Here is a 22986-nt window from a genome sequence, read left to right as displayed (position 1 = left end):
CCTTCTCACCTCGGTCGAGAGGAGCTTCTGATCAGGTCCACAGCTCCTTCTAACCTCGACCCAGAGGAGCTTCTGATCAGGTCCACAGCTCCTTCTCACCTCGACCAGAGAAGCTTCTGATCAGGTCCACAGCTCCTTCTCACCTCGGTCGAGAGGAGCTTCTGATCAGGTCCACAGCTCCTTCTCACCTCGACCCAGAGAAGCTTCTGATCAGGTCCACAGCTCCTTCTCACCTCGGTCGAGAGGAGCTTCTGATCAGGTCCACAGCTCCTTCTCACCTCGACCAGAGAAGCTTCTGATCAGGTCCACAGCTCCTTCTCACCTCGGTCGAGAGGAGCTTCTGATCAGGTCCACAGCTCCTTCTCACCTCGACCCAGAGAAGCTTCTGATCAGGTCCACAGCTCCTTCTCACCTCGGTCGAGAGGAGCTTCTGATCAGGTCCACAGCTCCTTCTCACCTCGGCCGAGAGAAGCGCTTCACAAACAGCAGATCAAAAGAACTATTCCACCTCGTTTGCACGTCAGTCATCAGCTTGTGTTCCGGCAGATTGAGCAGCTTCTGCTTTTCCTGCAGGACGGTAACAGCGCGGTGGTCGAGTGGTTAAGGCACAGCACACGTATGCCCGGCTCCGGGTGCGGCCGGCCACAGTGTTGTGGGTTCGGGTTCCGACTCCGGCTTTTTGCTGCATGTCCTCCCCACTTTCTCATTCCCCACTTCACCATGTCCTCTCCTGTCTAGTAAAGCCTATGGGCCACAAAAATCTTTTTAAAAAATAAGAAAAATCTAAATATATACAGTGGATACTGCGTCCGTGACGATATATCGCAGAATCGATTTTTTTTAACACAACTCTAATTCACATGCACCCCAAAATCTTTTTTTTTTTTTAAATGTAATATGCTTACGGTGTGTAGAAATGTTTTACCGATAACTCGATTCATTGAAGAAAATAATCGATAGTTTACTCGATTACTAAAAGTATCGATAGCTGCAGCCCTAAAGGAAAATAATACGAAAAAGGGCAAACTAATGTGAAGATGGAAAGATTTAGGTCTAATCCATTGTACTATGTTACTCTTACACACATGTCACCAGGGGTTTGATCAAAATCCAATCTTATTATTGGGTTATCTGATTATTCTAGTCATCTACTGGTCATGTAAATGCACATAGAGGCTGTAGACATGGCAACAGCTTTAGCCTCCATCAGATCGAGCGGGAACACCCATGGGAGAAGCACCCCGGGGACAGTCTGGAGGAGTCATGGGTGTGGCAACTAGCAAGGGCCACTCACAAAGCTGTGCAAAGAAACAACTTACGGTACATAAACAACTGGTTTTGGCTGTTGTTCTCAAATGGGATCTTCTGCTGAATTCTACATGAGGAGGAATGGGTCATTATTCATTCATTCAATTCACTTTTCTGGCGGACATGCAACATATATTCTTAGATTTGTTCCATAGTATGTACCATTCACTACTTGAACTTCCCCTTTAAATCTCCAAATAACACAGATGTACTTTGTTCCATGTGAGTGGGAAATGGGAACTGTGAGAAGCTGTGGTATTGTGGGTTAGACACCTTTTACCCCTGAGTAAGATCTGGGTTATTCCTGGTTTGGTCTTGGTTTAATCCTGCTTTAGTCCTGCTTTAGTCCTGTTTTAGTCCTGTTTTAGTCCTGTTTTAGTCCTGTTTTAGTCCTGTTTTAGTCCTGTTTTAGTCCTGTTTTAGTCCTGTTTTAGTCCTGTTTTAGTCCTGTTTTAGTCCTGTTTTAGTCCTGTTTTAGTCCTGTTTTAGACCTGCTTTAGTCCTGCTTTAGTCCTGCTTTAGTCCTGCTTTAGTCCTGTTTTAGTCCTGTTTTAGTCCTGTTTTAGTCCTGTTTTAGTCCTGTTTTAGTCCTGTTTTAGTCCTGTTTTAGTCCTGCTTTAGTCCAGCTTCAGTCCTGCTTCAGTCCTGCTTCAGTCCTGCTTCAGTCCTGCTTTAGACCTGCTTTAGACCTGCTTTAGACCTGCTTTAGACCTGCTTTAGTCCTGCTTTAGTCCTGCTTTAGTCCTGCTTTAGACCTGTTTAAGACCTGCTTTAGTCCTGTTTTAGACCGGTTTAAGACCTGCTTTAGTCCTGCCTTAGTCCCTGTTTAGTCTCAGTTATTACTGTTTTCATTCTGAGTTCTTAGTCCTCCTGGCTTAGTCTTGGCATAGTTGTGTCTTAGTCCAGGCTTAGTCCAGGCTTAGTCCAGGCTTAGTCCAGGCTTAGTCCAGGCTTAGTCCAGGCCTGGTCCAGGCCTAGTCCAGGCTTGGTCCAGGCTTAGTCCAGGCTTAGTCCAGGCTTAGTCCAGGCTTAGTCCAGGCTTAGTCCTGATGTCAGTGGAAACAGATAGTGCTATCAGGCAGAAAAGAACAGGAAGTGGCTGCAGAAACAGGAAGAATCTGCAGGAAGTAGATCTGTGCTGAAAACATGTGACTCTGTTAGAACACAGGATGGGGCTAAGGCTCATTTCATGATGTTTAGATGTTTAGTGGTGGACAATATATCAAATGTTAGATAATATCGTGAAGGTAGTTTTGTTTCGGAATATCGTGTGTGTTGTTTATCAGGAAAATACTGCAAAAAGACCTTAACATAAAAAGGTTATGTTTTAAACTTTTAAAGGGTATATAGTAATATGTATGCACTTTTGTTATTTGTTTCACATTTGTTGGATGATTAAACCTCAACTAATAAGTTTGAAGACTTGTTTTAACACTGGATAAAATCATCTGATTGTCTTTATCGGGACGCTCCAAAATTGCCCATTCTGAGTAAACAATGGAGTCAGATGGAGAACAAGCACAAGCGGAGCAGGATGAACATCAATCATTAAATCTTGATTAAATTAAGAAGTATGCAGAATTATATTTTTATTTTATTTTTTAAGTAAATTGCAATTACAAATAAGGTTATATGAAAATAATGTTATATGAAAAAAGGAAGGGAGGAGGGTATATTTTTTTTCCTCTGCTGAAGTGAATTTGAAATATTTATAATAAAAAAAATTACATTTGGATCTCTTTCCAACAGATGGCAGTACCTCTCAACAGGTTAAGATACATAATTTCAAAGAACATGCTTTAGGTTTACTTCCTGGTCTCAGCACGCAGTTGTACTGATCATGATATGACGATAGAAAAGCACAGAGTGAGTCTGGTGATGATTTATGGAATCTAAAACAGCAGAGAAGATTCTTGGGGCCACTTCAGAGCTGCAGAGACTGAGGGGTGAGAATTGTCTTACTAGGATTCCTCAAGCTAGAGTGAATGAAACAAAATGCTACTCCAGGTGTGTTTTTAATGAAGGAACAATGTTAGGACATGGCGAAAAGATCAAAAAAGTCAATTTTGCAAAACATGTGCCCTTTAAATTGAGATTTGTTAACCTAAAATAGAATCAAATTAGTAGAGCTGTAGTTCTTCAGTCATTTGTCCATTCAATTGGTCAAAGGCGTCTTTTGTATATTTTGCATTAGTTGATTTTAATTATCATGTTATCATTATGAATGAATGAATTTGCACATAAGCAGAAGGGAGAAGAGTTGGAGTGAATTCACTGGAGTTTTGGAAGCGTCGGTTTAATCTGCCTTTTCTCTAATGAAGATGTGGCATTAGTCGATGCACAAGGCGAGCCCTGATTCATCCAAGAATGTTTCCTTTTATCTGATTCACAAAAAGGAATAAATGGGCTTACCTCAGCTTAGGAGGACTGCTTACTGCTCTTAGCTCCGGGAAATCCTTTACCAACAACAATTCATGAAATTGTTGCCATTTTTTCGCTTTCATTTGATATAATTTTTGTCAACTCAAATCCCCAAAATCAAAGTCCTGATTTAAAAATATAGTCTTGAATTTTAAACTAAATTCCCCCAAAATGCAGAATTGAATCACGTACCAGAAAACCAAACAGATTTAAATACTTCTCTGTTCCTTTTCCCCTGCAGCACAACTGAGGTCAAACAAAGGTGAGGCTATGACACATGCACCTTTTCTCACAGGTCAACAACATGCAGCTCCTCAGCTTTCATCACAGAAGTGTTACTAAAGTACAGTTTCTACCATGACTTTTCCCCTCCACACTGCAACCAGAAAGCAAAACAATGACCTAAATTAGAACAAAAGCCTGTCCTGACTCCAATTCCAACAGAACTAAAATCCATAACACATTTTTGTTCACTAATATGCATCATTCATCTTCGAAATGCTGTAAGTAAAGGTAGTACTCAGTTATAATAATAAAACTGCACTTCTCACAGTAGTTTCAGACACTGTACTTTCCCTCTTATTGACTTGGACTGGGGGCTCGACTGGGGGCTCGACTGGGGGCTCGACTGGGGGCTCGACTGGGGGCTCGACTGGGGACTCGACTGGGGACTCGACCTTCTTTGACTTGGGACTCGACTGGGGACCTTTGACTGGGGACCTTTGACTGGGGACCTTTGACTGGGGACCTTTGACTGGGGACCTTTGACTTGGGGACTCGACCGGGGACTCGACCGGGGACTCGACCTTCTATGACTTGGGACTCGACTTGGGACTCGACTTGGGACTCGACTTGGGACTCGAGGTTAAATATTAGAGACTTGCAAACGTAGATGTGGTTCTACCCTTTGCTTCTGCTAGAATGTAATAATTATTATCATTATCAAATGTGTACAATGGTTACGCAAATAGTAAATACAAAAGATTAATAGTCAAAATGGGTGTGTCAACAAACAAAAACTGTAGTGACAGAAATAGGCTCAATATGTTCAACGATCATTTAGTTTCTTTTATATAAATGACTGCAATTTAGCTTAGAAAAGAAAACTTCTACAAAATGAGCTTTTAAAAAAACCTTGAGAGATCGTTTTAACAACAAAGCCCATCACGGAGCGCCGGGTGCAGAAAATGTCACGTAATGTCCAGGGTCACAACGCGCCTGTCAGTGGCCGCGTTTCGACGCTTACCTTCGGACAGCTCCAGCTCCAGCTCCGCCAGCTTCTCCCGGACCTCCGCGGGCAGTGTCATCCCCGGACCCGGCTCCAGCATCACGGCAGTGCTTCTCTCGGCCATGGCGCTCCACAAACGTCCACAAATAAAAGCGATAGGTCCACGGGGAGAGGAAGAGAAGAGTCTCCAGGTGTGGTTGTTGTTGTGGCTCACGCCTGGGACACGTCCTAGTTTAGTCCTGGTTTGGACCCGGTTTAGTCCTGGCTTAAGTCATAGTTTAGACCTGGTTTTGACTTGGTTCTAGCTAGATCCATGGTTTAGACCTGGAAAATAGCCTTTAAAACAGGTCCCCAAAGCCGTCAGAGATGATTGTTTGTGCCGGTGAGAAGACACAAGGAAAGAGAATAGAACCGAGCCAAACGGACCCGAGCAGAAGAGGGTGGTGCTGCTCCTCGCGTCTGCAGATGTGCTCCAAACGTGTGTAAAAGCGTCATGACACGGCGGCTAGCTCCCAGGCTAACAACACGGGCGCCCGCTGGGTTAGCTCCATGTGCGCGGCTGGTAGAACCGGGTCACGGCGCGGTCTGTCCGGGGAGCCGCGGTCGTACGCCTGGCACACGGGTCCTGCTGCTGTCGTCGCTGAAGTCTGGCCACAACTCATTCAACTCCTCGCTCTCTCGCTCCGGCTCCCACTGCGCAGGCGCGGTTGCGTCACAGGCGCAGCAGCGCGAGGAGCGCAGGCAGGCGCGCGCGCCCAGGTGCGCTCGTGACAGCTGTGTGCGCAGGCGCAGACAAGTGCGTCCTCTGCTGGACAGGGCCGGACACACACCACATACAGAAATAAAAATACAAGTGACACAGTCTATTAACCGTGTCAGTTCATAAATGAACTCTGAATGTTATTTTTCACCATGTATCTAATGTTGTTATGTCAGTGCAGTCTTTAATCGTTGTTTGCTTTCTTCCCGCTGCCAAAAGTATGTTCCAAATGTATCTCTTTATTGTGTCAATGGCTGGAGTTTGAAGGCCCAGATACAAAGTTCAGTAGGATGCCAGTGACAAAGACAGTTCGTAGCGGTTTGTTAATCTCAGTCCAATATTTCTGAGAATTGGACAGTCTCAAAACACATGGACCCATTGACTTTACCTTGGTTCTCCTGTTTTATTCTGGTTGTAAAATCTCCACCCCAGTACTATAAATAAAATGCTTTTATGTCAGCTCATTCCTGTAGACAATTTTAAATACATTTAACCATTTTGTTCTTCACACTTATTTCATTAATGTATACAAGTAATTTAATATTTATTCAATATGTGGGCTACAGCAGGTGGCTCTGCACAAGGTAAATGGCAAAATTTCAATAAAAATGTCACTCTTTTTGTCATTCCTGTTACCAAACTTTAATAGGACAATCTCATACAAAGAAATAAATAAGCTTGATATGGACTATAGCATGTTTGGATATTATAACATGTTCTTCAAAAACGGAAAGAATAATCCAATTTCAAAAATGTTCAAAACTAAGCACCAGTTTTGCAGAATGGCCCTTGCTAGCTTAGTTTCAATTCTGACCTGGTTGTGGACGGGTTAAACACTTTATTCACAGTAAACAAAACAAACAATAATAAACAACAGTCAGTCAATTTGCAGCTTTTCTAATAAACTATATGGTATGATAGTTTTGTACAGCACCGGGACAGTGCACTTAAGTACAGACAATGTCAATCGGATGGGGATCATATTGATGTAAATTATGGTCAGAAAACAGAAAAAGGTGAATAAGTTTGTGAGAATACCACTCTGTTCTTAGTTAGACATGACAGCCCAAACCAGCAGCAGTGAGAGAATCAGTTCCAGTCATGGTGTTTTATATACTTTAATATTAAGTACAAAATGAATAACAGAATAACATTCTGAAGGTGCCAGGATACTGAAGTTGAGTTACGATTTATTAGTCCAAGTCATGCTCAAGTCCTCCGTGTTCGAGTCCAAGTCACCTATGAGCAGGGGTGGAAAGAGTACGGGAAATCTGAACTCGTTTCTCACGTAAATTCAAATTTAAAAGTAAAAAGTATGCATTAAGAGTTACTTTTAGTAGTTTTAGATGAATCTGTTGTACAAAACCTGATTAAATAAACAGTTTAAAGCTGGATAAAGCAGTTTTCACTTTAATCTGTATTCTCGGCGCTCCGGCCAATCAGAGCAGGCGATGCAGGGCTGTAATTTGTGTTTATTGGAACAGAAATAAGCAGATTTTTAGCCTACAAAGTAACTCCTTTGATTTAAATGTAAGTCTTTACAATCACATGGCCAGAATGTAACTCAATAACAATTACAAGGAAGGGTTTAATAAAAAAGTACAATCACCCCAAAAAATCGACTTACACATAGATTACAGTTATGCAAGTATTTGTGATTGGTTACTTTCCACTGCTGCTCAGGAATAATCTGACCGAGTTGATTCAGGTCTAGTTCTTTGGTCTCCCAGTGCCTGTCCAAGTCCAAGATGAGTCATTCTTATGTAAAACTTCCATTTAAAAAGTGGGCCTTAATTAAACTAACTTTGAACTTAAAACCTTTATTTAAAAATGCAGATATACAGAGGTTGACAGTTTAAGTATAAGAGAGCGGCAACTAGTCAAGTCCAAGGTCCATGAGTCCAAGTCTGAGTTCTCAAGCCTCAAGTTGAGTCACAGCTCAGACAGTCCAAAGTCAGTAGTCATTATGTTTGAGTCAAGTCACGAGTCCCAGAAGTGTGCAGGAGAACTTTGTGGATATAGTACAAAATAATTCCAATAATAAAAATGGCTGTTAATGGATATTTATGTTTTAGCTGCACTGAGTTTTCACATTATTACCGTTATAAATAAGAATAAATATGGACGGGGAAAATACAAAAGTATAAAAGTGTGGCCGGGTGTAATAACTCAGCGATGTGGGGCCTCTCGGGGCCCTCTGCTGGAACTTCAGTGCAGGTACAGGTTCTTTCTCAGCGTGTGCTTCAGCTCCAGGTGGTACTGCTCCTCTGGGTTCCTCTGGTTGTGCTCGTAGATGGCGGCGTTCACTCGGGTGTGAAGGTCCACCAGGTGAGCGCTCCTAACCAGGAAGAAGAGCACCACGTGCACAGAGGTGGGTTCAGTAGCCTTCATTGTACTCAAGTAACACAGCAGGGTCAAACTCCTATTTCTATTTGACATTTACGACTTTTTACAGACATTTTAACTGATATGATTTTGATTATTTTTAATGTCAATTCACGATTATACGAATAATGATTGTAATTGTTACTTCAAAATAATATTAGTCAAGTAGAAGTACAAAGTGTTTGTTCAAGAATGTACTCAAGTAAGAATAAAAAGTATTCAGAAAAAAGTGCTACTAAAGTAAGAGTAATTAAGATCTGATTTATATTCTGTAAATAATTGGAAAAACAACATATAAAACAGAATTTAAATAAATATGTTCTTTTCAAAGGCCAGAGACAAAATGGCTAAATCCTATCTGAAGGTGCAAGAAACACAAATGTTTCATATTGTCAACAATCTGAAGCAGAGGAACCAACATTTACTCAAGTAAAAGACTGTAACACTGTACAATATGTATGGAAATCAAGTAGGAGGAAATGTAAGGGGTCTGAAAAGATACCGTGTACTTGAATGTACTTAAGATAAGGAAAACATACTTTAGTAAATGTACTTACCGACCTCTGCCTGCGACATAACAGGAGCCACATACCTGATGTGTCCTGGCTGCAGCGCCCCCATGAGGGCCGTCAGGTAGTGTGAGTGGTGTCCTCTGGTCTTCAGCTGGCTCTCCTGGGTCCAGCAGTGGCTCCAGAACACGTCAGCGTCAGTGGGGAGCAGGGTTTGCCTATGGCCGGGGACACCGTCTGTCTCCAGGTCCTCACTGTGGACAGCGGTTATGATTTACTGACCATTTTATCTGTAGTAGTTGTAATAATAAGAATCAAAGCATAACCGTAGCGGGTTTTGTATTTTTGTATTTGGACACTCCACCTCAAAACTTCTGCCATGGACATAATAATAAATCAATCAATCAACCTTTATTAAAAACATACCTCTTCACCCAAGCCTATGACCTCCCCCTCCCCCAGCCTCCTCTACCCCACTGTCTACACTTCTACCCCCGTTACATCCCCATCATTTTCTTTCTACCTCTTCTGTCTTGTTTATTTTATCTGTACATTATTGTGTATTGTACGTGCTGTCCCCCCCTGTCTGCAAATACCCCCCCCTTTTTGTATGTCAAGCGTCTTTGGGTCCCTGAAAAGCGCTATATAAATAAAAGATTTATTATTATTACTAAAACTAGTCGTAGCTGATCAAGAGAGGGCCATGGTATTCCACATGTACTTTAGAGGAGTGTACTGTCCATCCAAATACCCAGATAGTTTCAGTGGTCGAGCTGACGTTTATCAGACTATAGCTCCACCCCCCTGTGCTTGTAGCTCCACCCACCTGTGACCGAGGCTCCTCCCTGCACCGGGCTGGTACTCAGGCACGCTGTACTTCTGGATGAAGAACAGTTTGGGTTTGCTGGTCAGTGCGGGGCAGTGGTCCGAGGTGAACATCTTTCGGAGCGTGTCCAGGTGCAGGCCGATGCTGTGTGCGTCTGTGGCCAGCAGGTGGTGCGCGTTCCCCCGGCTGATGATGCAGCAGATGAAAGAGGAGGCCCCCCAAAGGAGCGGGCCCTGCTGCAGAGTCCTGAGGGCGGACAGACAGTCGCTGACACTGAGCCAGCGGTGCAGCACCACAGAGAAGTGAAGGCCCCTGAACGTCTGCTCCAGCAGCTCTGCAGGACCACAACATTCAAGTATTCAATGTATTGTATTGTCACTGGTTTAAAGTGCATGTGACCACTTTTCTTGTTGTTTTAATTGTTTGGTGGAATAATATAATAACATAATAATATAAATAATATAGAATTGTTGTTGGTAAAGTGGCAGTTTGGGGAAAAAAGCTGAATATATTTTTTTTTAAATACTGGAATTAAAGCTGAGCATCTAGAGTTTGGCATCAAAACACACAAGTCCATCCAAAATGCAACAATTGCTACAAAAGGAATACAGTGAGCTGGAGGAAAGGCAACACCAGAGGGAGCCTCAGATGATAATCCAAAACAATCTCGCCTACGTTCCCTCCGAGCAGAAGTGCATTTATCTTATCTACGAGTGACTGTAGTAACACAGTATCTTTCACACCAAATATACTGTCCCCAGCAGGCGTTTGTCAAAAGCTATGGATGATGGTTTTGCAAATCATGGAAATGATTGACCTCATGCAGCGGCTCAAATATAGTGTATAAACAGCTCTTTGGGACAAAATGAGACGGCTGTCTGCATCTAATAAAGTATCTGATCTCTCGTAAAACTGGGAGTAAGAGCTGACAATAGTGCTATGATTTGTGAGTTAGGGGCCATCATCTTGTTCACAAAAATGACCATCAGTCTTCTTGTTCTCTTGGTCCACTGTCCAATAAAGAGGTGAACATGTCTTCTTCTCAGTGTTACTTTTTAATAAATGGTTGTTAGAGTCATGTATAACAAGACTTTTGTGAGTGTTGGTTTAAATACAAAGGAATGGCACAGTGGCAGAGTCTAGCACTTTGCCACACAGCAAGAAGGTTGCAGGTTTGACTCCCGGGCCAGACACGTTTGCATGTTCCTCCCCGTGTTTCCTCCGGGCACGCCGCCATCAAAACATGCACGATGGGTAAAATCCTGCAGTTACAGTAGTCCTGACCAAGCCAAGCTCAAAGCCTGGATCTGGACGCGCTGCAGGCCACTGCTCCTGACACGGGGCCCCAGTGGCAGAGAGCAAATGACCCTACGGGGACAAGAAAGGCTAATCTAATTTGAATCTAACTGCTGATGTGTAACTTTTGTCTTTGTGTCCGACCAGTCAGGGGACTGAAGATGTAAATTGGACACATTGGCTATAATCTTCACATATTTGAATGCATAATGTTTATTAATATGTGTTTTACCAAATAAGTACATAAGAAAATACGTATTTAAGTTCCTGTATTACCTCCATCCTGGCCCACACAGTCGATGATGACGCACACTCCACGATTAGTGTTCAGTTTGTAGTGTTCTAGATCATTCTGTAAAACCCAAATGCAAAAGTCACATAAGAAGAACTTAATACTGTGATACTGTAGTCAAATGGACTTACAGCGCCTCTGGGCTCTCTGTGCAGCAGCTGCCGTGGACGCCCTGCACCTGGGGACACATCATACATGATCAAAGTATTAGGAGATTTCAATTAAGATTTTTTAAATAATAAAATGTGAGAGGAATTCTTACAGTTCAGAAGCTGCACAGGTCTGGTTTGTGGGAAATAGTTGGAGTGAATGGGTCTTGGACACTACACAAGTAACAGTTCAAAGTGATGAGGCCGACGTTTAGATAAATGAATGTAATATCAGTACTTTAAGTTTACTCACAGGAGGACACCACAGCCGCTGAGCTTGAGTGTGTTCAGGGACTGCTTTTCACACAAACAAGAAATAATAAAATGGGCATTATTATTATTGGTATATTTGGTCAAGATAGTGCATAGAATATGATATACAGTACTAAGTCCCAGCAGTCTCCCATCCCTGTACTAACCATAACCATATATCAGGGAAGTATGGTCAGGGCAACAAAGGCAAGCAGTGATTGACCAACAAAATAAAATAATACAACTATATTATCACAACTATATTTAAATTGTTCAGAAAAATATCCAAATAAGCTCGTTCTGCCCTGACTTCTGCTGCTGAAGACTGGCCCGGAGTCACGGTGTCTTTTAGAGGCCACAAGTCTTTGTAGTAGTAGTAAAATGGTTTGCAGATTACCTCACTGGAAAAGATCAAGCCTTTTCTGCTCAATTTTCTATCTTTCTTCTACAAAGGTGTTCCTCAAGGGTCTGTCCTTGGACCACTTTTATTTACAATTGATATGAACTAAATTGGCCACAATCTAAAACAAACTAGCATCTGCTTGCATACAGATGGTGTGATTCTATATGCCAGGGTGCCTTCTGCCGCACAAGTGATTCAAAATATTCAAGTGGATTTTCAGTCTATCCAACAAAATTGTGTTTAAAATTAATTCAAGTAAAACAATGTGACTGAACATGTGCCTATTACAAATATTTAGGCATCTGAATTGATGATAAACTCTACTTCAACAAACACGTGCAAGGGCTGACAAATAATCTTAAAGCCAGATTGTCATTCTTCTTTAGAAATGAAACTTGTTTTCTTCTTAATTGTAGAAAACAGTTGATCCAGGATACTTTTCTCTCAGTGCTAGATTATGGTGATATTATATGTATTCTATATATAGCATTCTACAGCAACAGTCTTAAAACTCTGAACTCATCATTCAGCACTAAGGTTCATTGCAGAAGGATACAGAACTCATTATTATACTCTAAAGTAGGGAGTGCTGCCTTTTGTTTCTTATAAAGCTCTAGTTGGCATTTTGCCTGATTATTTAACATGTTTGCTGAGCTTCAGTCTCCACCTCTTGTGCTCTCAGGCACTGGAATCGCTTTAATTCAACTTGTTTTGACTTTGTTCGGCTGGATTGAGTGTTTTCGTGTCGTCGCGATGTGCCCTGGCTCCGAGCCCCCCCGGCCCCCCCGCGCCCCCCGGCCGGCACCGGTGCGTGTTTACACAAAGGAAGAACTCATGAAACTGCGGAGTATCGTCGTCTTAGCCGGAGATCGTCACGTTATCCAAGCGGACATCCTAAGGAAAACGCAAAGTTTGACATGGTCTATAAGAGATCTTCTACTGAGAGTGTTTTTCAAACTTCCTATAAGTGATCTGTTCTTTTCTTCTGTGTCTACCTCTGTATCTACCTGCGTTGCATCAATGAAATTTCCCCATGTGGGACAATAAAGGAATATCTTATCTTTTCTTATCTTATTTATTTTACAGTCACACAGAGTCAGTACTGAGTCAGGGAAAAAAGGCCTTCAGCTACTTTGCTCCCTGTCTGTGGAACTAATTATTTTATGCCCTGGTTTAGGAATTTCCTCTTGTTTTACATGATTTGATCCAATATTGTGAAACTGTGTTTTGTTTTTAACGGGGTGCTCTCAAAAAAGAGTTTCTTTCATTAGGTTTTCCCTGTATAAACAAATTATATAAGAGAAAAAAAAGGTCTGCTTGCCCATCCATAAAAGTCATGCATTTATATATATTCAGATACGATGTCCAAAGAGTTATTTCGGATGTGTCAGTGTGTATTTGACCACATCCCTTAGGACTGTGTGAAGCTTTGTAATTATGTATTTGAAAAGTGGTACATAATTAAAGTAACATGTAAATCATCTTTAAAGTAACAGAGCGAGTAGTGCTCACCTCTGGATGTGAGCGCACGCACTCTTTTGGCCAGGTCCACTCGGCCAATGTCCCTCAGACAGGTTTCTATCCGGTCCACTCTCTCACTCGAGACTTCTGCATGTTTTTCCAGTTCAGTGACGATGTCCAGAAAGCACTGTCAGCACATGGCACATTACTGGAAGAAACTCGCCCCTAATGTACACCTTTAACACTGTTTTGTACATTATTGTTTCTTATTCTTACTTTTAAAAACACAGCACAAACCATAGTAAACCTGCATGTACCTTAGCTCTGTCCAGCCGGTCCCGGGGAAGCTCTCGTCCCAGTAAGAACTTGATTTGGTTCAGGTCCTCAGTGCTCAGGTCCTCGTTCAGGTTAACCATCAGAACTCTGCACGCGGAAGAGACAGGTTTTCACACAACAGGGACGATTAGTTTACCACAGACGAGAAGTGCGTAGTAGAATGTCTTCCTCATATTTCCTGTAAGTGAAAGTGTGAAACCAAACAGCATTTTTGGATCAGTGTTCATGAAAGTCACACCACCTGAGGAATGTTCAATCTAATCTGGACTAGAAGGTGAGGGACCAAACACAGACACCAGAGAGTGTTTTGGAGCGTTGTATCAGCGTCAGTGAGCGCACGAGAGGAATGGAAATAGTTATGCATAGAATGAGTGCGAATCTGAGAGGAAATTCTCTTGAAATTCTCCAATATTCATTTGGTTCTAATCCATATTTGCTGTTAACTGGATCAGTTCTGTATTTTACCGACTACAATTGAACAGAACAGTGCAAGAATGTGCCTGGAAGTTCAAACATTGGCGCTAAAACCTCTAAATCAGGGTTCTCCAGCCTGTAGGAACCATTAGCTCTCCACTCCCTTTTAAGGATGAAGGAATTCTACAAATTACACTGAATAATGCAAATTTGATTAACCACATGCCCATTCTTAAACGTTGTATACTTTCTTTTTTTTAAGGATTTTTGGTCCATAGACTTTACTGGACAGGACAGTGCAGCGTGAAATGGGGATGAGACTTGGGAAAGACATGCAGCAATTTGTCTGAGCCAAGATATCCACTCGACCACCAGTGTGTGCCTTCAGATGTGACACAGAGACACAGATATCAGTTAGATCTCGTTTTAATCAGGAGCGTTTGTAATTTTTTGGAGGCTGGTGTGCCGTCACTTCGAGTCAAAAAAGTGTGCTGTGAGTAAAATAGGTTGGAAAATAAATGAATATTGTTTCATGTTTTATAGGCATCTAACTTTACTGTCGCTGTTATCGGCTCAATATCTTGGAACTCCTGCCATTTGTGGTCAGTAAAAGTACAGTAGCTCTCTTGAGTTTGGAGACCCCTGCTCTAACTGATAATAACTTATGCCAGGTTATTCAGGTCATGTGTTCTTGTGGCTGGTCAAATGCGAACTGCAGTAGTTACTGTGAGAGCAGGTAAACTCAAACATAATGTCGATTTTTAAATGACATGTCACAAAGATTATGAAAAAATGAAAGTACTTGACAAGAAATTCTTATGAAACAACGTAATAATTTGACGTCAACGATGCAGGATGGAATGCAGTTTTGCACCAGAATCATTTCCTTGTTTGTGGAGGACAGAATTAGATGCAGACAGCACACAGTGGTCTCATTTTGACCCTAAGAGCTACTTTTACTACACTATATCTGTGCTGGGGCCAAACAGAGCTTACTTTATTACATGACAGACTCTTACAGCCACTTGAATGCCTGCCTGGGGTCACTACCTCGCGTCACTGCCTAGGGTCGCTGCCTCGGGTCGCTGCCTCGGGTCGCTGCCTCGCGTCGCTGCCTCGGGTCACTGCCTCGGGTCACTGCCTCGCGTCACTGCCTAGGGTCGCTGCCTCGGGTCGCTGCCTCGCGTCGCTGCCTCGGGTCACTGCCTCGCGTCACTGCCTAGGGTCGCTGCCTCGCGTCAATGCCTCGGGTCGCTGCCTCGGGTCACTGCCTCGGGTCACTGCCTCGCGTCGCTGCCTCGGGTCGCTGCCTCGGGTCACTACCTCGCGTCACTGCCTCGGGTCACTGCCTCGGGTCACTGCCTCGGGTCACTGCCTCGGGTCACTGCCTCGCGTCACTGCCTCGGGTCACTGCCTCGGGTCACTTCCTTGGGTCACTGCCTCGGGTCACTGCCTCACGTCACTGCCTCGGGTCACTGCCTCGCGTCACTGCCTCGGGTCGCTGCCTCGGGTCGCTGCCTCGGGTCGCTACCTCAGGTCGCTGCCTCGCGTCAATGCATCGGGTCACTGCCTCGAGTCACTGCCTCGGGTCACTGCCTCGCGTCACTGCCTCACGTCACTACCTCGGGTCACTGCCTCGGGACACTGCCTCGGGTCACTGCCTCGGGACACTGCCTCGGGTCACTGCCTCGGGTCACTCACCTGTAAGCAGAGAGTACGTGCGTGCTGCTCTGCCTCTCCACCTCATCTCTCCCGCACTGGCACAGCCTCCGCAGCAGGTCCAGCCTCCTCAGCTGCACCAGGAGCTCCGGGACCACCTGCCCCGGGCGCTCACTGCTGCTCACCGTTCCCTCCAGGACAGTCCGGGCCTGGGCTGGGCTGTGCTCCGAGTCCAGGCTCCCGCACAGGAACACCAGGGTCCTCCGCTCGGTCTCACTCAGGGCGTCCACCAGCTGACAGAGCAGAGGCAGGAGAGGCGCGGGGCTGGACATGAGATCGGGCAGGGCTGGTCTGTAGGAGCATGCCAACAAAACCATATCATGACACGCTTAGAGCCTTAATAACAGTTTGGGTTTTATCTAATAAGATAAGATAAGATAAGATATTCCTTTATTGTCCCACATGGGGAAATTTCATTGGTGCAACGCAGGTAGATACAGAGGTAGATACAGAAGAACAGATCACTTATAGGAAGTCTGAAAAACACTTTCAGTAGAAGATCTCCTATAAATAAATAAAAACTCCCATAGACAAATAAATAAATAAATACATAAATACCATTGCATGTGATCACGACAGTAATTGCACATGAATATGTGTCACGACAGCACATAGATTGCACATGAATTGCACATGAATTCCAACAGCAACTGCACATATGACAGAATTGCACATGGTTAGGTCAGTATTGCGAGTGTTCAGGACTAACAGTGTTTGTTATAAAGTCTGACAGCAGCAGGAAGGAAAGACCTGCGAAACCTTTCCTTCACACAGCGAAGGTGGATCAGTCTCTCACTGAAGCTGCTCTCCAGAGCGGACAGAGTGTCCTGCAGGGGGTAAGACTCATGGTCCAGCATAGATGTGAATTTAGCCAGGACCCTTCTGTCCCCCACCTCCTGCACCGAGTCCAGAGCGCAGCCCAGGACGGAGCTGGACTTCTTGATGACTCTGTCCAGCCTCTTCCTCTCCCTCTCTGTGATGCTGCTGCTCCAGCAGGCCACACCGTACAGGAGGGCTGATGCCACCACAGAGTCATAGAAGGTCTTCAGGAGTGGCCCTGTCACTCCAAAAGACCTGAGTCTCCTCAGGAGGTAGAGCCGACTCTGGCTCTTCCTGTACAGTGCGTCTGTGTTATGAGTCCAGTCCAGTTTGTGGTTCAGATGAACACCCAGGTACTTGTATGAGTCCACTCTCTCAATGTCCCGTCCCTGGATGTTCACTGGTGAGGGGGCAGTGGGGTGGCATCTGCGGAAATCCACCACCATCTCCTTGGTCTTCCCCGCGTTGATGAGGAGGTGGTTCCGCTGACACCAGTCCACAAAGTCCTGCGCCAGTCCTCTGTACTCCGCATCATTGTCGTCCGAGATGAGTCCGATGATGGCAGAGTCATCAGAGAACTTTTGCAGGACACAGCTGTCCGTGTCATGCCTGAAGTCTGCAGTGTAAAGGGTGAAGAGAAAGGGCGCGAGGACAGTGCCCTGGGGCGCCCCCACACTGCAGGTCCGAGTGTCAGACACACAGTCCCGTGCTCTCACAAACGGGGGTCGGTCTGTGAAATAGTCCAGGATCCACTCTGCCAGGTCGTACTCCACACCAGCCGTCTCCAGCTTGTCCCTCAGGAGCAGCGGCTGATGGTGTTGAAGGCGCTGGAAAGATCGAAGAACAGGATCCTCACAGAGCTGCCAGGCTTTTCCAGGTGAAAGAGAGAGCGGTGCAGCAGGGAGATGAGGCGTCCTCCACTCCGATGCCAGACCGATATGCGAACTGCAGCGAGTTCATGGCTGAGCTCACGGTGGAGCGGAGGTGGTCCAGGACCAGCTTCTCCAGTGTCTTCATCAGGTGGGATGTGAGAGCCACTGGCCTGAAGCTGTTGAGGTCTTTGGCGCGCGGTGTCTTAGGCACAGGTACCAGACAGGAGGTCTTCCAGACCTGTGGTACCACCCTCAGCTTCAGGCTCATGTTGAAGGCATGCTCCATAACTCCACACAGTTCATCTGCGCAGGACTTAAGGAGCCTGGGGCTGATGCCATCAGGTCCTGCTGTCTTCCTCACTTTAATCCTCTTCAGCTCTCTCCTCACCTGTGCTGCTGTGACAGTCAGTAGATGGCAGGGGGACTGTGTGCTGGGGGGGATGGGTGAGTCCAGGTGAAGTGGGGAGCTGATGGGCCGGGGCAGAGGTGCGAAGAGGGACGGGGTTGGGCCATTGTCCGGCTGTGGAAGAGAGGGCATGCAGCTGTGCAGGGGGAGGGGTGGGTGACTGATCAAACCTCAAGAAGTGAGTATTTAAATCGTTCACCCACTGTAGATCTCCCTTTGTCTGGGCAGGGTGGGGGGTTTGAAGCCTGAAATGGTTTTCAGGCTTCTCCACACTCTTGTAGCTGGCTTCCGCCTGCCTGATCTTCCTCCTCAGCTCCTTCTGCACAGTCCTCAGGTCCTCCCTGAAGGCTCTCTTCTTCTCCTTCAGCAGAGCCTTCAGTTCACGGTTAATCCATGGCTTGTTGTTTGGAAAACACCGCACCGTCCGGGAGGGAACAGTGTTCTCAAAACAGAAGTTGATGTAGTCCGTGATGCACTCCGTGATGGTGTTGATGTCCTCCCCATGTGGGTCATAAAGCTCAGTCCAGACAGTGGTGCTGAAGCAGTCCCTCAGAGCCTCCTCGCTCTCAGCAGACCATTTCACCTCACGGGACATCACAGGCTGCCTGCGCACGATGGATTCATACACAGGTCTCAGATGTACAAGGCTGTGGTCCGAGCTGTCCAGGGGAGGGAGGGGGGAAGAAGAATAAGCCTCCTTGGTGTTGGCAAAAAACAAGTCCAATGTTCTATTGTTTCTGGTGGGGCAGGTAACATACTGGGTGTATGTTGGCAGGACAGAAGAGGGAGAAGCGTGGTTAAAGTCACCAGAGACGAGGGAGAGAGCCTGTGGGTGCTGTGTTTGCAGCCTACAAGTGCAGGAGAGCTAATGGTGGACAGATTATCCTTAATGCTGCAAATATTGTTTTACACAAAATGTAAATATGAATACACCGTTTCTAATAATAAATGCAACAAAAAACATATGTTGCATTCTTTCTAACAAGGATGGAGGCACTTTTTAAATTAATATTATATAATTACTATTTAAAGATATGTTTTAACACATATCTGTTTAATCTAATATTGTCTGAACGTTGTTGTCAGGATACTCAAAAAACCTTGAATTCAAACCATTCAAACCAATAACCATTCAAACCAATAACCATTCAAACCAATAACCATTTAAACCAATAACCATTCAAACCAATAACCATTTAAACCAATAACCATTCAAACCAATAACCATTTAAACCAATAACCATTCAAACCAATAACCATTCAAACCAATAACCATTCAAACCAATAACCATTCAAACCAATAACCATTTAAACCAATAACCATTCAAACCAATAACCATTTAAACCAATAACCATTCAAACCAATAACCAATAACCAATAACAAACACCTTACGGTGCGGACCGTAAGGTGCTAGTTCTGGGTTTGTAGAAGTCACTGCCCGAGAGTGCCTCACTACTGGAGGCCAGGAATGAGGATCGGAAAGACGAGACAATACGAGGTGCTTTGGTCGCTTTATTTAGACTCAGAAGGAGACACAGAAGAAGACAATACAGATTCCCCGGCTTATATACCCTGCCCCAGGATCCAAGGAACAAAGGCGGAACACCGGTGACATCATAAGGCTCAGTGATGAGGTGGAGGGAAGAATAAAGGGTGAAATGCAGTGATGTCATAAGGCACCCTGTGGCGCTGGCGCGCCTCTAGTGGTCGCCCCATGAACTACAAGAGCATAGGAACCCCGGGGCCGCGGGGCCTTTTGTACATTTACTCTTACTTCTTAATTTACTACTTACTTACTTTCTTGGACCACTACTTCTACTTGAGTAATATTCATTTGAAGAACACCTAACCCTAACCCTAACCCTAACCCTAACACCTGACCAGGCAAACTCTACCCACCTCTGCCCACCAGGCTTTTAGCTAGGATTTGAAAACACCCCGTCCAACCGGGGGCTTTAAACATTTTCGCTCGCGCCGAAGCGGCGCTTTTAACGCGGAGGCGATCTAGATCGGCGCGCGCACGCCTCTCGTATCATATTGGCTTTCCATACTCTCGCGCCGCCTGCGATTCTCGCCGTGCGGATCACACTCTGCGCATCGCGCCGTATTTGACATTGTATTTGGCTGTGGAGGTTCGGCATTTTCTCGGATTCAGGAGGAGCAGAGTGGTTTTCGTCCCGGTCGTGGAACACTGGACCAGCTCTATACTCTCCATCGGGTGCTCGAGGGTTCATGGGAGTTTGCCCAACCAGTCCACATGTGCTTTGTGGATCTGGAGAAGGCTTTCGACCGTGTCCCTCGGGGTGTCCTTTGGGGGGTGCTCCGGGAGTACGGGGTCCGGGGCCCTTTGCTCAGGGCTGTTCGGTCCCTGTATGACCGGAGCAGGAGCTGTGTTTGCATTGCCGGCAGTAAGTCAGACCTGTTCCCAGTGCATGTTGGACTCTGCCAGGGCTGCCCTTTGTCACCGGTTCTGTTCATAATTTTTATGGACAGAATTTCTAGGCGCAGTCAGGGGTCGGAGGGTGTCCGGTTTGGGGACCACAGGATTCCATCTCTGCTGTTTGCAGACGATGTTGTCCTGATGGCTCCATCAAACCCGGACCTGCAACATGCACTGGGACGGTTTGCAGCCGAGTGTGAAGCGGCTGGGATGAGAATCAGCACCTCCAAATCCGAGGCCATGGTTCTCGACCGGAAAAAGATGGCTTGCCCTCTCCAGGTGGGTGGGGTGTCCTTGCCCCAAGTGGAGGAGTTCAAGTATCTCGGGGTCTTGTTCACGAGTGAGGGAAGGATGGAGCGTGAGATCGACAGGCGGATCGGTGCAGCAGCTGCAGTGATGCAGTCGCTGCATCGGACCGTTGTGATAAAGAGGAAGCTGAGCCGAAAGGCAAAGCTCTCTATTTACCGGTCGGTCTACGTTCTGACCTCACCTATGGTCAAGAGCTTTGGGTAGTGACCGAAAAAACAAGATCGCGGATACAAGCGGTCGAAATGAGTTTCCTCCGCCGTGTGGCTGGGCGCTCCCTTAGAGATAAGGTGAGGAGCTCGGCCACACGGGGGGAGCTCGGAGTAGAGCCGCTGCTCCTCCAGCTGAGGTGGCTCGGGCATCTGTTTCGGATGCCTCCTGGGCGCCTCCCTCGGGAGGTGTTTCAGGCATGTCCCACCGGGAAGAGGCCCCGGGGAAGACCCAGGACACGCTGGAGAGACTATGTCTCTCGGCTGGCCTGGGAACGCCTCGTGATCCCCCCGGAGGAGTTAGAGGAAGTGTCTGGGGAGAAGGAAGTCTGGGAGTCCCTGCTCAGACTGCTGCCCCCGCGACCCGGCCCCGGATAAAGCGGCAGAAAATGGATGGATGGTTCGGCATTTTCCAGACCACGGCTCGGCAGCCAATCAGAGCCAAGCACACAAACTTTGTCGACCAATCAGCGCACAGCATGCAAATTTTCACTTGTAAACACTCAACTGTCATGGCGCGGACCACGGCGGACTATCATCAAGCGCTTCCCGGCCCGATTTAAAAACTTTTCTAAAATGTATTAATAAAAATTACACCGTCCTTGCCCTCGAAAATGTCCGTCCACATGTTGAGACACCCCGTCCAAAAGACGGGAAGACGGCCCTCTAGCTAAAAGCCTGCTGCCCACTAGAGGGGAGTCCGGGGCCTGTGGGGGGTCAGAGGTGCACTTTAGACCAGGGGTGGGCATTCGTTTTTCCCTGAGGGCCATATTTGAATCCAGGCATGTGTCAAAGGGCCAGACCGACCCCATCATCTGTGTAATAAATACTCATAAGCAGATTTCTGTCAAATATAGGCAACTGTAATCTAACAGTTCCCTCATTCATACCAGATACATGCATAGTTAAGATCATCAAAAAGAGAAAGTGTACGCTATATTTCATACATCATTCTGGCACAGTCCGGGTCTGTTTGAGACACAGCAAAAGATGAACCTTCTGTGGAAAAGCTTCTCTGATTTAAGGGAATTAAAACCAAAACTGAATAACTGAATGCAAACCCCTCGGCTGTGACGAGCTTAGTCACTTACTTATTTGAGAGTTTTATCTATGCAAAAAAGGTTTCATTATTATAAAACTTTCAGTTAAGTTTACGAAACATTTCATGATTTTACAGGAACACCTATGGGTCAAATACAGAGGTCAAATTTGTACTTTAACATTTAATAACCTTTAAGGTATATTAGCTTTGGAATAGGTGCTGAGTTTATAGCAAATTATGATATATTAATACTTTACAACATGGAATACGAAATAAACTCTCAGAGAAGAAATGTAAAATATAAAAATGTACTTTTTTTTTCTTTCCCCCTAAAAATGTCAGCTATACATACATGTCCCAGAATAGAACTTTTTAGACATTTTTTTAAACTATATTTTTTTCATTTCTTAAGTGTCAAAGAATAAATGTTCCATTAAATACATTTATTTTTTATTTTATCATTGTATTTATTGTTTTCAAAGTCTTTGGAAAATACCAATTTGCACACAATTAAACTCAATTATTCCACCCCTTTTTTTGGTAAACGCGCGCAGCAAATGTTATTCCTCTTTTAATTTCTTCTTTGACATTATTAATGATATAATGTTACTCTAGAAGACAACAACTCTGGATCTATCTTACGTATCTAGTACGTAACAACGTTAAACCCTTAAACCAAACGTGTTTATGGCTCTACGGAACATATCAAACGTATTACACTCGATATATAACTTTCTGCATGGGTGAGAAACACACCCTAAATACATCTAAGCTCCTACTCTTAGTTGATCAATATGGCAGTCATGAGAAGAAGAGTAAAGCGCGTACCTTCAGCCTCGACGCGTGAGAACAAAAGAACAAACGCGGATCATTCAGTTCCGGGGAAACAGCGCTTCCTCTCAGTTCCGCATTACTCACAATCCTGTAACTTTACGAAATACACGGAGTATTTAAAAGTGTGGTCGATTCACAGGAAGATCCATTGCGTAAGTAACTTTTCCAGGGCTCAAAAGACGAAAGTGAAAGTAAAAAAGGCGGGATGACGTAGTTTCATGGTGTGTGAAAGTGAACATCAAACAGAGAAATATGAATCATGTTTATTGTCTGTATATGAAGGAGACATTTACTGTA

General features: G+C 45.0%; 2 protein-coding genes across 5 annotated transcripts in view; both read right to left on the bottom strand.

Moving 5' to 3' along the window:
* dip2a (disco-interacting protein 2 homolog A) overlaps positions 1 to 5197 on the bottom strand; it is a 127163-nt gene extending 121966 nt beyond the window's left edge. For 2 of the 3 annotated variants that reach the window (XM_072444229.1, XM_072444230.1), the window contains exon 1: positions 4976 to 5197. In XM_072444229.1, the coding sequence (XP_072300330.1) occupies positions 4976 to 5081 (106 nt within the window). In that variant the 5' untranslated portion in view covers positions 5082 to 5197. The remainder of the gene's footprint in view (positions 1 to 4975) is intronic. The other variant, XM_072444232.1, reaches the window with a different exon arrangement.
* A 1643-nt stretch (positions 5198 to 6840) lies between these two features.
* LOC140359348 (CASP8 and FADD-like apoptosis regulator) lies at positions 6841 to 22769 on the bottom strand. Of its 2 annotated transcripts, none has more exons than XM_072444233.1 (11): positions 22684 to 22769; positions 15742 to 16050; positions 13608 to 13713; positions 13342 to 13477; positions 11428 to 11471; positions 11288 to 11348; positions 11157 to 11203; positions 11010 to 11085; positions 9438 to 9771; positions 8695 to 8865; positions 6841 to 8055 (listed from the first exon to the last, which is right to left on the bottom strand). In XM_072444233.1, exons 2-11 carry the CDS (start codon positions 16029 to 16031, stop codon positions 7926 to 7928), a joined length of 1395 nt encoding a protein of 464 aa, XP_072300334.1. In that variant the 5' UTR covers positions 16032 to 16050; positions 22684 to 22769; the 3' UTR covers positions 6841 to 7925. The 2 variants fall into 2 exon arrangements, with proteins under 2 accessions (XP_072300334.1, XP_072300335.1); XM_072444234.1 differs by having other exon boundaries at positions 6853 to 8055; positions 11428 to 11468.
* Positions 22770 to 22986: the final 217 nt, after the last annotated feature.

This window comes from Eucyclogobius newberryi, unplaced genomic scaffold (assembly GCF_026437365.1).
Source record: "Eucyclogobius newberryi isolate DKJ021-1_F unplaced genomic scaffold, fEucNew1.0.hap1 SCAF_14, whole genome shotgun sequence".
NCBI lineage: Eukaryota > Metazoa > Chordata > Actinopteri > Gobiiformes > Gobiidae > Eucyclogobius > Eucyclogobius newberryi.
Note: the sequence above shows the minus strand (reverse complement) of the source record. Positions and strands in the feature narration are given on the sequence as shown.

Excerpts from the sequence above, each read along its gene's own strand:
- LOC140359348 (XM_072444233.1), bottom strand. The coding sequence starts at position 16,031 with ATGTCCAGCCCCGCGCCTCTCCTGCCTCTGCTCTGTCAGCTGGTGGAC. Across the intron at positions 13,478-13,607 it reads ACCGGCTGGACAGAGCTAAG|TGCTTTCTGGACATCGTCAC; the intron begins GTACATGCAGGT and ends ATGTGCTGACAG. Across the intron at positions 8,056-8,694 it reads CTGCAGCCAGGACACATCAG|GAGCGCTCACCTGGTGGACC; the intron begins GTATGTGGCTCC and ends CTTCCTGGTTAG.